The sequence below is a fragment of the Podarcis pityusensis genome (assembly GCF_964106645.2).
Source record: "Podarcis pityusensis genome assembly, chromosome: 12".
Taxonomy (NCBI): Eukaryota; Metazoa; Chordata; class Lepidosauria; order Squamata; family Lacertidae; genus Podarcis; species Podarcis pityusensis.
In genome coordinates, this window is record NC_138037.1 from 25773647 (window position 1) to 25788114 (window position 14468).

A 14468-nucleotide genomic window follows, 5' to 3' on the forward strand; every position below is an offset into this window, starting at 1 on the left:
AGTTACTCATCTTATGACCTCTGTGGAAACTGCAGAGGCCACCCTTGTAAGCTCCCAAAGTTCTTTAAAAGCATAAGCCACTGTTCCTTTCTTTCAGCTAATGCAGGGGCACAGGTTCCAGTGGGCATGTGGGCCACTCACTTGTCAATCACTTGACATCACATCAGGTGACCTGTTTTTGCCTGCGTAGTTTGAAATAAAGCTATACAGATAAAGACCCAGCACTGTCCACTGATTCTGAGGGCTTGCAAGGCTCTGTGAATGGGGCTCTGCACAGGGCTGCAATCCCCTTTGGGCCCAGTCTTTGCCTGCTTTGTAGGGCAGGTGAGCATGGCTTTGTCAAAACAACCTTCCAGAAGAGGTTTGGTGAGTCTGTTTAGGCCTGTGCTAATGGCTTCCCTGTCATTCCCCATGTTGTGGGAATGGGATGTATTTCTTCTTATTAAGAGATCTAGAGAGGGTTTTCCTTTAGTCTGTTGCCAGTTGTTGGAATGAACATATCCTAGACTCGAGGGCCTTTCAGAAGAGTCACTCAGAATAAATTGGAATAGGAATGGAATCTCTGCCTCAACATATGGATTCCATATTCTCCAATAAAAGTGTATAAACAACTGCATACTAATTTCCATATTATGATGTATGTGTAAGATTAAAAGGTAAAGGGACCCCTGACCATTAGGTCCAGTCGTGACCGACTCTGGGGTTGCGGTGCTCATCTCACTTTACTGGCCGAGGGAGCCGGCGTACAGCTTCTGGGTCATGTGGCCAGCGTGACTAAGCCGCTTCTGGCGAACCAAAGCAGCGCACGGAAACGCCGTTTACCTTCCCGCCAGAGCGGTACCTATTTATCTACTTGCACTTTGACGTGCTTTCAAACTGCTAGATTGGCAGGATCAGGGACTGAGCAACGGGAGCTCACCCCGTCACGGGGATTCGAACCGCGACCTTCTGATCGGCAAGTCCTAGGCTCTGTGGTTTAACCCACAGTGCCACCCGCCTCCCTATGTGTAATATTGGGTATAAGCTATTATTATTATCACCCTTCATCCAAAGATCACAGGGTAGGTAACAACCTAAAAATACAAAATAAGAACACAAAATACACAATAAAACAAAAAACAAGCCAGCAACCCCCCTCCCTGCCCACAAACCTATTTAAAGGGCCATAGAATGTTAATCAGCCTAAGGCCTGGTTGAAGAGATGTTTTCACCTATTGCCTAGAGATATGTAATGAGGGTGCCAGGTGACCCTCCCTGAGGAGAGCATTCCAGAATGGGGAGCCACTGCAGAAAAGGCCTGTTCTCATGTTGCCACCCTCTGGACTTCTTATAAAGGAGGCTCATGGAGAAGGGCCTCAGATGGTGATTTCAGGGTCCAGATTGGTACATACGGGTAGAGGGTAAAGCTATTCTAGCTTTAGATAAGACATTGCATGTGACTCTTGAGATATTTTTCTTGGCAGGTTTACTTACCTTGGACAATGTATAAAGGTTTGACTTATTAGATACTTCATTTTGAACAACTTTTAATTCTCATTCAAATTTAAAAATACCACGTTATTAGAAATATGTCAAATATTTGTTAACTGAGATTGATGACACCTAAGTGCTGCAGTTATAGTTGCAGTGATACTTAGGTAGATATGTAATATTTTCTTCTTTATATAATTTTATTAATTTTTCATTAATAACAATCCAATGTAGACCACATTAATACAATACCAAATCATAATTCAGTTAAAAAAGCCAATTGTCAGATTCCAAATTAAACATTTTGGTCGACTTCCCAAAGTCATGTTGACTTCCCATGTTAGGAGATTTTTAGGAGATGTTGATTCCTTGTTCCCACTCCAATCTCCTTATTTAATCCAAATAATACAGTTCTGATGCTGGTCCTTTATTTTAACAGCTACTGATGTGTTGACTTTTGTTCATATTTATCCTTTAATTTGCAAGTGGACTTTATATCTGGTAACTCTGTGTGGAATGTTGTTTTTTTTTTTAAAGTTCAACCTTCCTTTCTTGTTGCAATCAATCATTTTCAGCATTTCCCCCCCGCCCCACTCCAAGGACTCAATTTTACTGCGTAGTGACCTTTCACCATCTTGCTTTTCTTAAAACTGAAAGTGGTCTAAAGTCTGGCCATTACTCCAGCCTCACTTCCAGCGTTTTCTTTGAAATCTTTCTCATCCAATAACAAGCTGATATCTTATCAACACCATAGTAAATCAAAGTTTAAGTCCTCCATAGGAGGGTATTGTCACAGAACATCCCAATATTTTCCACACAGTTCCATTTTTTCAATTAATCCATAAGCATTATAAAGTCCTTGTTAATTCCCTCTTGCAGTCCATTATTAATTGCAATCCATTAATAATTGCAATCCATTAGTAGCTAATTTTCTTCTTTGGTGAAGAGTTGCCAAATCATAAAACAGCATAGTGAATGTTGGATTATGCCGGACAAGAGTGTAAACAGAGGCTAAACATGGAGCCTGGCACGCTTCCGCTTCGCAGCTTTGCTTTTGTCCGTGCCGATCCAACGATCCTTCCTGCCTCTCTCTCTTGCCGGTAGCAGAGCGAACACAGCGGTGAGAAGCAATTGCAACAGTGTGGGTAATAAATTCAGAGCAGACACAAGGCATTCCTTATCTTCTTAGCCTTTAATCATGTAGAATAACACCATAAATTCAGACCTGGCGAGAACTGACACATTCTCCCTCTCGCATAGCGTCCCAGAGGCAGACTGAAACACTTAGCGTCAAGCCACTCCCGTAAGTGTTTCTAACCACGCCTCAGGAAAGAGACGTCACACAGAACTCTTTAACCCTGTGAGTTCTGAAACCAATAACACCCCCTCTCGTCACGAATCCTGAGGGAAACTGTGAACCCCTATTTACTGATCTCTTTGAGTTCAACTCACCTCCCATTGCCTTTTGCCTCCCACTGGCATCTATCCCAGGCAATTGTTGAATCCCTTCCACACTCCCAGAATCACACTGTGCGAAACCAACCCACGCACTGGTGACCTGAAACCTCTCAGGTGGAACCCCCTTTGTGGTCCGAGTTGACCGCCGGAGCACAACCTCGGGTGCTTCTCCTGACCCACTGGGGTCAGCAAGTGTGTCTCCAGCAAGCTCAGAAGACTCCCCCTCTGACTTGCTGCGTCTTCGGGCCTCCTGCACTTGGCTAACAGGAGATGAAGGCTCACTCTTGGGTTCCCTCTTAACCTGTGGAGAAACCCACCCCTGTGCTTGACCATCATCAGCAACCTGGTCTTCAGCAACAGGCTCCGCCTCTGCCTCTCCTTCCTCCCTTTCTTCCTCCCTTTCCTCCCCCTCAGAATCGGACAAGCATTCTGAGAGAAAATCAGAACTAACCTTAGGCCGTGACCAACCACCCTGCTCAAAGAACTCAGCATGCTTGCTGACCAGCAGCTTGGTCTGATCACCCTCTGGGTATGCAAACTTCCACCCATTTGTTGCAGGATCATACCCACAGAAGATCATGTCCTGGTACCTAGGACCACCCTCCTTCCGTTGCGCTGTTGGTATCGGCACTGAAGCCTTGGAACCAAACGAACGGAAGAAATGCACCTGTGGCTTTCTCTTGTGCAACAGAAAAAACGGTGTGTCACCTACATCGTGATTGTAGGACCTGTTGAAAACAAAGCTGGCAAACTTCCAAGCCTCACTCCTAAAACTTTGAGGCAGCCCAGAGTCACACAGCAAAACCCTGACAACTTCAGCCAGTGTTTCACTCCTGTGCTCTGCCACGCCTCTCTCTTGAGGAGACTTTGCACCCGTCACCTGGTGACGAATTCCCTTTTCCTTGAAGAACTCCTTCAGAGCAGACCCAGTGAACTGTGACCCACGGTCGCTCCTGAACCCTTGCACCTTGGTGGAGAACCTTAGTTCCACCTCCGCAACCCAATCCTGGATGAGTTGCGCCGCCTCCCTCTGCGTCCTGAGAGAGAAACACCATAAATTCTGAGAAAAATCATCTGCCACTGTCAGCAGATACCTGGCCCCACCCAGACTCTCACACTTCATTGGCCCTGTAAGGTCTGTGTGAACCAACTCAAAAGGTTTTGTGGTTACCCTCTTTACCCCGGGAAACCTGCACCTTTGAACCTTGCTGCATGCCCTGCACACTAGGGATTCCTCACATGGTGTGATTTTACAACCTTTGGTGCAGCCGGGTAGCTTCTTAACATCTTCCAAACAAGCATGAGACATTCTCTTGTGCCATACATGAACACATGAATCATGGCTGGGAACACTAGCACACTGCGCCTGTGCTTTTTCTGCATTCCCACCACCCTCCAGAGGTGTTTCCAGAACAAAGAGATTGTTCTTGCTTTCCATGTTGACAAGTTGTCTCCCCCCTCTGAAAATGGAACAGGTATCATTTTCAAAACAAATTTTGTACCCCTGCTTCGCAAGAGCAGGTATCGATAACAAGCAACACTTCATCCCTGGTACAATGAAGCACTCCAGCTCCGCCTGCAAAACAGAAACATAGACATTTGCAGCATTAGAAACATTCCTTTTTGTCCCATCAGCTAATGTAACAGTCATTCCAGCTGAAACAGCCCTGCTATTCCGCAGCTCCCCAGCAGATGGCGTCCCAATGAGGTGATGACTCGCTCCCGAATCAACAATCCACTTTATATCTGTGTCCCTGCTGGAATTGTTTTTCAAAGTTGCCAGAGAAGCCGTGAGATGATAACAGTCTCCCTTCTCTGAGTCACGTCCTTCCTTCGCGTTCCCACGCTGGCCTCCTCTCCGAGACTGGTTCCCATGGGAAACGACCTTGGAGACATCCTGCCCTGTCTCCCTTGCTCTCTGTGGGCAGTTGCGACGCAGATGGTCAGGAGAATTGCAAACGTAGCAGCGACGAGTGGAAAAACAGTGGGGTGAGCTCTCAGCTAGCGAAGCTTCCGGGCCAGCTCTGCCCCCTCTGAAACGGCACTCCTCCTCGTCATACACAGTGGAAACTTTTCCAAACTGGCCTTTGGGCTTCTCTGCCCCCCCGACACCTCCAACAGCACTCCATGAGGCTGTAAAATCAGGGCTTCTGGCTGAGCACTCGGCGTCATCCTGCTCCTGGCCTCCTGCTGAGCTTTGACACAAACCCCTCAGCACTTTCCAGGCTTCACAGGCCGACTCAATGCCTTCCAAATGCGGCAATAGCTTAGCATGTACGCTTGATCTCAACATGCAGATCTCAGCTCTCATAGCTTTCTCTCTCTGCATTTTCTCCTCCAGAAAAGCAGACTGCAGCTTTTCTGCATCTCTGTCCACCAGTTCTGCATTTTCAGTAGCAGCCGGTTTGGCTGGGGACGGCTCTTTCTTGCATACTTCCCACAGCCCTGTTGCCCAAAACCAGGCTCTCACTTTCCTGACCCAGGTTTCCCACGACTGGGTGGTGAGCTCTTCAAGCTTCTCAAGCGGAGCTTCAAGCACCTCTTGGTCATCTGCCATCTTTCCCCGGGGCCCAGCGTACTCACGTAAACAAACAGCAGCTCTCCAGCTCCCGGTCCAGCAGATCGGCTCCTCCCAGCTGAGCTCCTTCCAGCCTCAGAGAAACAGCTCCAGAGCTCCAGCTGGCCCCAGCAACTTTTCAGCTAGCTTGCTGGCTTCCCCCACACGTGGGACGTTCCTGCAATGCTTCAAAGCGTTGGCAAGCATCCATAACCTGTTGGATTATGCCGGACAAGAGTGTAAACAGAGGCTAAACATGGAGCCTGGCACGCTTCCGCTTCGCAGCTTTGCTTTTGTCCGTGCCGATCCAACGATCCTTCCTGCCTCTCTCTCTTGCCGGTAGCAGAGCGAACACAGCGGTGAGAAGCAATTGCAACAGTGTGGGTAATAAATTCAGAGCAGACACAAGGCATTCCTTATCTTCTTAGCCTTTAATCATGTAGAATAACACCATAAATTCAGACCTGGCGAGAACTGACACATTCTCCCTCTCGCATAGCGTCCCAGAGGCAGACTGAAACACTTAGCGTCAAGCCACTCCCGTAAGTGTTTCTAACCACGCCTCAGGAAAGAGACGTCACACAGAACTCTTTAACCCTGTGAGTTCTGAAACCAATAACAGTGAATATGTACTGTACTGTTGAAAGAAATTTTTTAATGACCCTTTAAAAGTAATTTTTTTTTACTGGCTTCTTAGATCTCAGGGGGTTCTCAACTAAAGACTTGAGCTAGTGCAAGCAGATTCCACCCCATGTCCCCAGATCTGATTTAGAGATGCATGATGGAAGGAGATGGAGAGAAGGTTCAATATTCTTAAGGAAATATGTTGATCTTTCTTAAAACTATATATAGAATGTACTTCATGCATAGTGTTTTGTTTAGCTGCGTCACCTTTTCATGTAATATGTGCTTACAAATCATGTGCTGTGTGACACTTGTAGAATCTGAGCTTCTAGCCAGAAGTGGGTAGAAGGTTAAAGTTAAGATAAAATTTGTTCCAGCCTTTTTACTTTCATATATCATTTTAAAGAACATGACTACTCATGTGATTCATCCTTTTTCTTCTTTTTAAGACAACCCAGCTTGATTTTTATCACCTGTCTCCAGTTATGATGATAAGAACATAATGGCCTGCTGGATCAAGCCAATGACCCATTTCATCTAGCAGTTTGCTTCCACAGTGGCCAGCCAGAAGGTTGCTGGAAGCAGCAGCTCATATTTGTCACTAGTTTGGCATATTCTGAATTTGAACATACTAAATCCAAGTAACAACCAAAAAAACCCCCCTCCCTTTATTTTGCATTATCTGTATATAATTAGAATTACATTCTAGATACAGTTCTGGCACCTAAATATTCATCTCATCATTTGATCTTAAACAGGAGTGAGCAGCTTAAATGATAAAGATTGTGTCAGTGGGGGCTATTCTAGAATGCTTTTCACAAGCAAGATGTGCATAATAAAATTGCCTTTTTTCTTTCTTAGCCCATGCTTTAGATGCTTGGTGCAGCTCTATGTGGACCTCTGGTTAATTGTGATGTTAGCTCTTTTATTAGCATTTTTTTGATACTGCATTAGTCAGATTGTTGTGAGTCATGGTTTACTTAATCTTTTTAGCTGCGTAGCTGTAATACTCTGGAGAATATACTGCCATAGTTGCTTTGCATGTAGGTATAGTCGCTGTAAGAAGATAATGGGCTTTAAAGATCTGAGTGGCAGACAATATTCATACATATATATATATATATATATATATAAGAAGAAACAGTAGATAATATTTGATTGGTTATTTAACAGCAGTTAAGCAGCTAAGTTAGTAGAACGCTATCAGGTGCATGTTGAGAGTTTCTTTTTGAAAATGTGTTAATGAAGTTACCTTTTGCTAGCATATGCCATTGAAACATTAAAAGTATGTGTTGTTCATATAAGAAAAAGACAATTTTAAAAGCAATCTGTCAGGTCTTTTACCTCTACTTCAGATTTTCCTTAAAGGAATAACTTAAGAATGGTAGGGAACAGTTGTTTGAAGCTAATGGCCAGTCAAACTCCCCCAGGTACTCAGAACTGTACTGAAAATTTAAGTGGTAGAGCAGAACATTCTGTACTTGAAACAGATGCTTAGCAACAGTTGCGCATGCTGTTAGCGATTTGAAAAATGTGTAATTGGTACTTTGGCAGTTTCTATTATGATTGGGAGGTGTGAAGGATAGATCACAGTTCATGGAAAGCATTGTCTTTTAAAACATGACTATGACATATTTGTTAAAAATCCAGTATTATTTTTTTACTATAAATGTCTGTTCTGATTCCCTTTGCTCTTTGTCCTCAACTTTGATCTCGGCAGCTAGCCACTAAATGCCATGGCATTTGAATCAATTCAGACTGTTCAGGCTGTTTTTCTTTGATAGAGGTTTAAAAATTAAATATGGTTATGACTCACTGTCAGTGTGACAGAAGAGATTTAAAATTACAGGCAGGGATTTAAACTTAAATGTGATTACATGACTCATTATTTGATGAAACTGCTTGATTTAAAAAAAAGATAATGCCAGAAATGAAACCCAAAACCTTAATCCTCAACTGTGTCCTATACATAAGAGGTAATGTAAATGGCATAGTATTTTAAATGCTCAAGATTTTAAAATTATTTACAAAAGTATACTAAGTAGTGACAGAATTCATATGACGATCATGGTCTAAAATTGTGAACAGTCTAAAGCATTCCTGTTCAGTTGAAGAATCTAGCCCTTAAGCAAATTTTTAGAAAAAATCTCTGAAACAGATTATACAGAAAATTGTCAAAATAATTGCATAAAAATATTGCACATTAAAATTGAGAAGATAAGATACGACTTTAAATGCAGTTAAGTTGTAACAGTTTGTATAGTTATAAAATGGTGAATGCAAGTGTTTGCATATTAAAGCTGGATAATAAAGCTGGTCTACTTCTGAGAGTGGCACTCAGGCATAAAAAGCCCCATTAATTTGTTTTTGATAACCAGGAAGGCTCAAATATAATAATATTTGTAGGAATCTGTGAAAAGTTGTGTTTCACTTGTGTTCTTGTGAGTAAGGATATTAATCTGTATGAATAACATTTACGTTCTGCCCTACCCCAGTCAGTGGGGTGGGGGCAATACCTTAAATATATAAACTTGGCCATCTACTTTATTATCAGGGAGTTTTACCTGGACACATCCTCTTATGATCTGATATTATCAAGACCAGGTGCATGTCTTACGTCTTCAAGACTTTGTTTAGTGGGCCCAACACTCTCCCATTAGAAAGCAGGCAGGCACTATTCCTGTTAAGTTTCAGAATCCAGTTTAATTTTTTTTATTTCAAAAGGCCTTTGAATTATGAACACAATTTTATGTTGTTTTCAACGTTTTAACATATCTTTTGAATTTCTGTGTATGGTATGGTTGAGGCATATAGTGAAAAGCTGCAGTTGATTGCATAGAATAAGCCCCCCTCTGAAGAAGATGTTAGATTATTCCATTGCTGCTGGCCAGCAGTATTAAGTTTCTTGGGATTTGCTGCATCTTCGGCTTTGCACATTCTGCCATGGCAAAAAGAGCCAAGCAAGCTCTTTTCATTTTTGCTCAGTTTGCCTTCACCAGTCATGGATCGAGAGATTGTTTTTGTGATATAGATATTTAATGAATTTGGACTGCTTTCTGTACAAATCCCAGGTACATGAAAAATCATTGGCTATTGGGCGGGGGGGGGGGGAGAGAATCCTAATCCTTGTTCTGACTATACTGTATTCGTTTAATTTCATTATATATTTTTTATTGTTGATTTAGGATTCCTTATCCTGAAATCAGCTCTTACAGATGTTGGTTTTGCATAAGAGGAATGTGAAAAGGGGGAAACATAGCTTGTGGTAATAGCAGGGAACAGGTGCATTTGTTTATGATTAAGATTTACTGGTTAATCGCAGATTGACTTTATTGATCTTGCTTGAGGTTAGATGGCACCTTGGGGTTCTTATTTAGAAGCCATCTGGGCATTGAGTGATTTATAAATTTATAAATAATGATATCCCTTGCATGTGCTGCTTCTCTGGGTTTGCACATTCTTCTGTACAATTCTCTGTTCCTACTTTTTGCTGTTTTACATTACAAATACATTGCCAGGTTTTGAGCAGATACTCATGGTGTCATTGTTCTCCCCCTTTAACCAGATAGTGTTTTGAGTAACTTCAACAGGGTTACTTTTTTGTTTTCTTTCCTACCCCTACAGAGGAAGCAGTTTTTGCTTAAATATTACACTGCAATGGGGATGTATGGGATGTTAGAGGAGGCTTTCTGAGCAGACGAGACCAATGGTGGGTCCAACCATCAAGAAGGTGGTTTCTGCATGTGCTGTAGAGGGAAGTGTGGGGCAGATGGGGCTCATCAATCTGGGAAGGTAGTAAATCCAGGAGAAGGAAAGCTCTGATCCTAAACCGCTGCCTTGTGGGATACATTCAGGAGAAGAAAAGGCTAAGGAGTAAAACCTGCACAAATACTGAGTGGAGTCCCTAAGACGGTTGGATGGCTCCTTGTACGCCTCCTTCCGGCAACTCCTGCAGCCAAGCTGGTGCTAAATGTATTGCTCTGCTTTCCTTTGGACCACAACAGCAAGGCCAAGGTCTTGTCACTCTGGACCTCCATACACACTGCCCAAGCTTGCGCCCCGAGGTGCACTCTGTTGTCTCTTGAGACAGATGGGTGCCAGAAGCATTGCAATATAATGTTACTAAATGGCCAATAGTATGGGATGAAGAATGAGTAAAAGAGCATTTGAAAATCTTGCAAATAAATAAATAAATAAATAAATAAATATTTTTCTTCTGAAAACAAGCACATATGTGAAAGCCCATGTTGCCTGGTGTGTAACAACATATAAAGGATTCTTTATGGCAAAACATTGTGTGAATATTAATCCATTTTTACACACTTTGTATCACTCCGAAGTTCAAGCTGGTTTATAAAAATCAAAATCTAGTGCAAACCTAAGAATAATACCAATTTAAAATACAATAAAGAAAATGGTTCAAAACAGCACTGCAAAATAGCCTTAAACAGCCCAACGTCTATCTGCAATTAAACCCGCCAATGTTCTTACTAAATGTAAAGTTTTTACCTTTTTGACTGAGACTTTTTGTGGATCCAATAGGAAGTACTGAAAGCACATGGGTGCCTATGGGCGCCATGTTGGAAACCCATGCCTTAGCAAATTAAAATGGTTTTTCCTGGCATCTAAAATCAAAGTAGGTTCAAAGTAAATATGTTTGGAGATAACATACAATCAGGGTGCTGCAACAGATAACCACTGTCCTTGTGATCACCACCTAATCCCATAATATATGGCATGTGTATATTAAACTACTAATAAATTTATCATGGCTACTACTTGCAGAAAAACGTATTAATCTGACTTAATAGTATGTGGGAAAATTATTTCCAGGATCAGTATTCCTGTGAAGCAGCTGCTTCTGGTGCCAGTTTCCCTCCATATGTATATCATTTTTAAAAACAAAACAGGATTGGGCACATTGTCACTTTTAACTGCAGAAATGAGCGCATATTAAGTTAAGGCTACAATGAGTACCAGTTTCCCTAGAAGTAAGTTCCATTTTGAGTAGACCTGTACAGTGTAGGTTTGTACTTTAAGGCTAGGTTTATTATTTTCGGGAAGCATACAGATACATGTCAGCAATCTGAATTTAGTCTTAAAATAGCTATGAACAATTGAAATGTGGATTTGGTATGTAACAGTTGGCATATTTGGAGCCACTTGCAGAAACAGCCTCATCTTGGCTTACTACTTGTGGCTTGTTTGGGAGAAACAAACCATGAGCACTGCTTCACACATAATGCTAAGCCAAGCCTTGTTTGTTTGCTCTGTATGTAGGCAAAGTAGAATAGAAGCAACTGAGCAGCATATACAAGCACACTGCTTGTTCATCGTAGGCCAGGGCTGGGGCCAAATTTGGAACCTCCAGGCTGTTTTGTGCAGGCCTTGCCCACCAGCCCTATATACAGTGCCATGGTTTCTATGAATTAGTGCTGTGTAAGATAAGACTACTGATTTATATTTTACATGTATACCCAGAACTTTTGCTAATCTCTTTTATTTTCTGTTCCTTGGGGAGACTGGTAACAAGTCTCCCTAGAGTGACAATTCTGGGAAATACCCTGAGCAGAAAACTATGCTGCTTGTCAATAACTAGAATTCTACTATTGTCATCTCCTCCATAAATCCGCAGTCTTGGATTCCCTTAGTTTGTTGGGTTTTTGTTTGCTATTGGGAGTTCTGACACTATACTAACATGTAGTTAGAGGCAAATAACACACCACATGCATCGTTGCATGGGCTCACATCCATGACATTTGAAATTTCAACAGATTTGAGTCATCAAGGTGGTGCTGACAACTCATTCCATAGAGAGGGGATATGTGAAGGAGATTTATCCAATAGGAGAATTCATAGTACTGGTAAGTAATCAAGCTATGGCTGTACTGTTAAGTTAAAAACACTCCCAGTCTTTTCCCATGTTAAATACTTTCCCCACTGTGAAGTATATCTGCTTTTGATCTTACAGAAATGACACTTTTCCTGTAACTTTTCTGACCTGAGATGGTGAATTTATTTTCAAAATGATACAAATTACTTTTTTACTTAAGTCACCTTCTCTGTGTCTTTACTCTTACTTGGCTTTCTTGCTGGGTTTTTTTGCCTATGTGTCAGGTATAACTCATAGGTAATACATTGAGACACACATATAGACCCCAAATTAAGTATTTTTCTTTACAGTAGTAGAAGTAAAATTGCACAGTGCAATATAACCAACCTGTTTAGGAGGTACACAATGCAGTTTTTGAAGAAAACCACTAGGAAATGAAACTACATTAAGCTTGCCATGAGTAACTGTATGGAAACCTTCATTAACACATTTTTTCTTTCAGTTTTGCCCCAGAAAAGAATTAATATAAAGTAGCACTTAAAATTCTCTACTTGGTTTGTTTTCCAGGATGAAATAAAAGTGAAAAACAATAAGTACTTCAGCTGCAATGCAGCTGTTAACAGCTTTTTTGTACCTTGTGTAGTTCTATTGACAACCACACTTCTGCTTGAAAGAAATGTGAAATTGGACTTTAATTTGGACTCTCCTACAGACTGCTGATATAGGCAGATCAATTTGCTTTAGAGCTTAATACCTTGATTTTCTTCTTTTGTAAAAGTTATAAATTAAGAACTTAGAACTTGCGCTATTTGCTGTTTAAGAACTAGTATTTAACTCATTGCTTTTATTTCTACATTATTTGCAGTTCCCTGGTCATCTTGCATACTGTAGTGTAAGTCTCTCTCTGTACAGTTCCTTTCAGTTTTTTGTTTTGTTTTCAGTACTAACATTCTGATTGAGAAGTCTCCTAGGAGGAAAGGTGCTTTAAGAATAGCATGCTAGCAGGTGATCTTCCAAGAATGAGCCTATTTTCTTCCTGTGATTTAAGACATTACTTCTAATGGCATCAAATTCACTGTGTGTTCACAGAACTGTGCTAAAGAATAATGATTTAAGATCAAGACAAGAATTAACCACCCATCTCACCAATCAGTGGCCTTCCCCAGGAGCTCTGGATGTTAATGCTGTTGCCTTGGATACACTACTTTATCGAAAGCAAAATAAGCAATGGGATGAGTAAGTTGAAATATTTGTGCAGTGCTCCTAGAGATCCCAGAAATTTCATTCTCCCCACCCCACTCTAGTGCATCTTGTCAACCAGATTATGTATGTGTTTAAGGGGAAAACTGGTAGATAACTAAACATTAGAAAGCAGAATAGAATTATATAGTAGCATATTTATCTTAAACACATTAGGTTGTATGCAGCTAAGTCATACTCATGAGTTCAGATGCATTGGAATCAATGGACAAATTAGACAAGTATATTGAGTTCAGTAAGTCTTCTCTGAGTATGACTTAGTTGGATGCAACCCATCTGCTATAACAAATCATACTCATAAGCACATAATACTTTTTGGGTGGTATTTAAGTCATACTCGGTTTAGACTCTTTGAAATCAGTTTCAGTAAACGTAAGTTAGTCATGACTAAAGTCCATTGATTTCAATGAGTTTGCTCAGAGAATCCCTTAATACATACAAAGTATTTTACATACATTTCCAGCAAATCTTAGAATAACCTTTATTATCTATTTTACTCAACAGTACCTGGTTTACATGCTGCATTAAACCATAGTTTAAATCAAACTACAGTTTAATGAACAAGCAGCATGCTGGTGTAGAGTGTTCATGATTTCTTGCTGGCTGACTGTTCTTGATTTATTTAGAGGAGACAAGCTATGAACCCAGATTCAGAGCAACATAAGCCAGAATCTGGTTTGTTTTGTCTGCAGCATGAGAGGAACAGGAGTGATGAGGAGTACCATGGTAACTTTTGAGTATGATAATTGTTGCTCATTCACATTGCTTTGAACTATGGATTAATGTGATGTAACTGAACCAATGCAAATTGTTCTGCATAACGAGTTTAAGCTTGAGTTGTTGTTGTTGTTGTTACTGGCATTTTTATCCCACTCTTTATCCAAAAAAGGTTCCCAGAGTGGTTTACAAATATCGGTGAAGTTTTATCAGCTGTAGTTAAGGACATACTAAATTTGTCTGGAGTGTTCATAAGGATCATCATACCTTTAATGAAAGTTAACAGTAGTCAGACGTAATGTAGAGAGAGTGGGGGTTTCCCATACAAGATGTGGCAGGGGCATGATTCCACAGCCTGATCCCTTTATCAGCAGTGGACAATATGTGCTCTTCCAGAACTTTTAGACTCTAACTACCATCAACCCATCGGCATGAGCAATGGGAGTTGTAGTCTAACAATACTTGGAGGGCCACAGGTGTCTGTTCTTGCTATATAGTTCAGCCTTAAGTCATCTTCAGCCTTTAAAATTTATTAGAATTATATTTTCA

General features: G+C 41.2%; 1 protein-coding gene across 2 annotated transcripts in view; it reads left to right on the top strand.

Moving 5' to 3' along the window:
- RUNDC3B (RUN domain containing 3B) overlaps nucleotides 1-14468 on the top strand; it is a 36663-nt gene that overhangs the window by 13947 nt on the left and 8248 nt on the right. Inside the window, exon 9 of one of the 2 annotated variants that reach the window (XM_080973850.1) lies at nucleotides 13032-13178. The exons of the other annotated variant lie outside the window; for it this stretch is intronic. Coding sequence (XP_080829976.1) covers nucleotides 13032-13178 — 147 coding nt within the window. The remainder of the gene's footprint in view (nucleotides 1-13031; nucleotides 13179-14468) is intronic. 2 annotated transcript variants of the gene reach the window in all.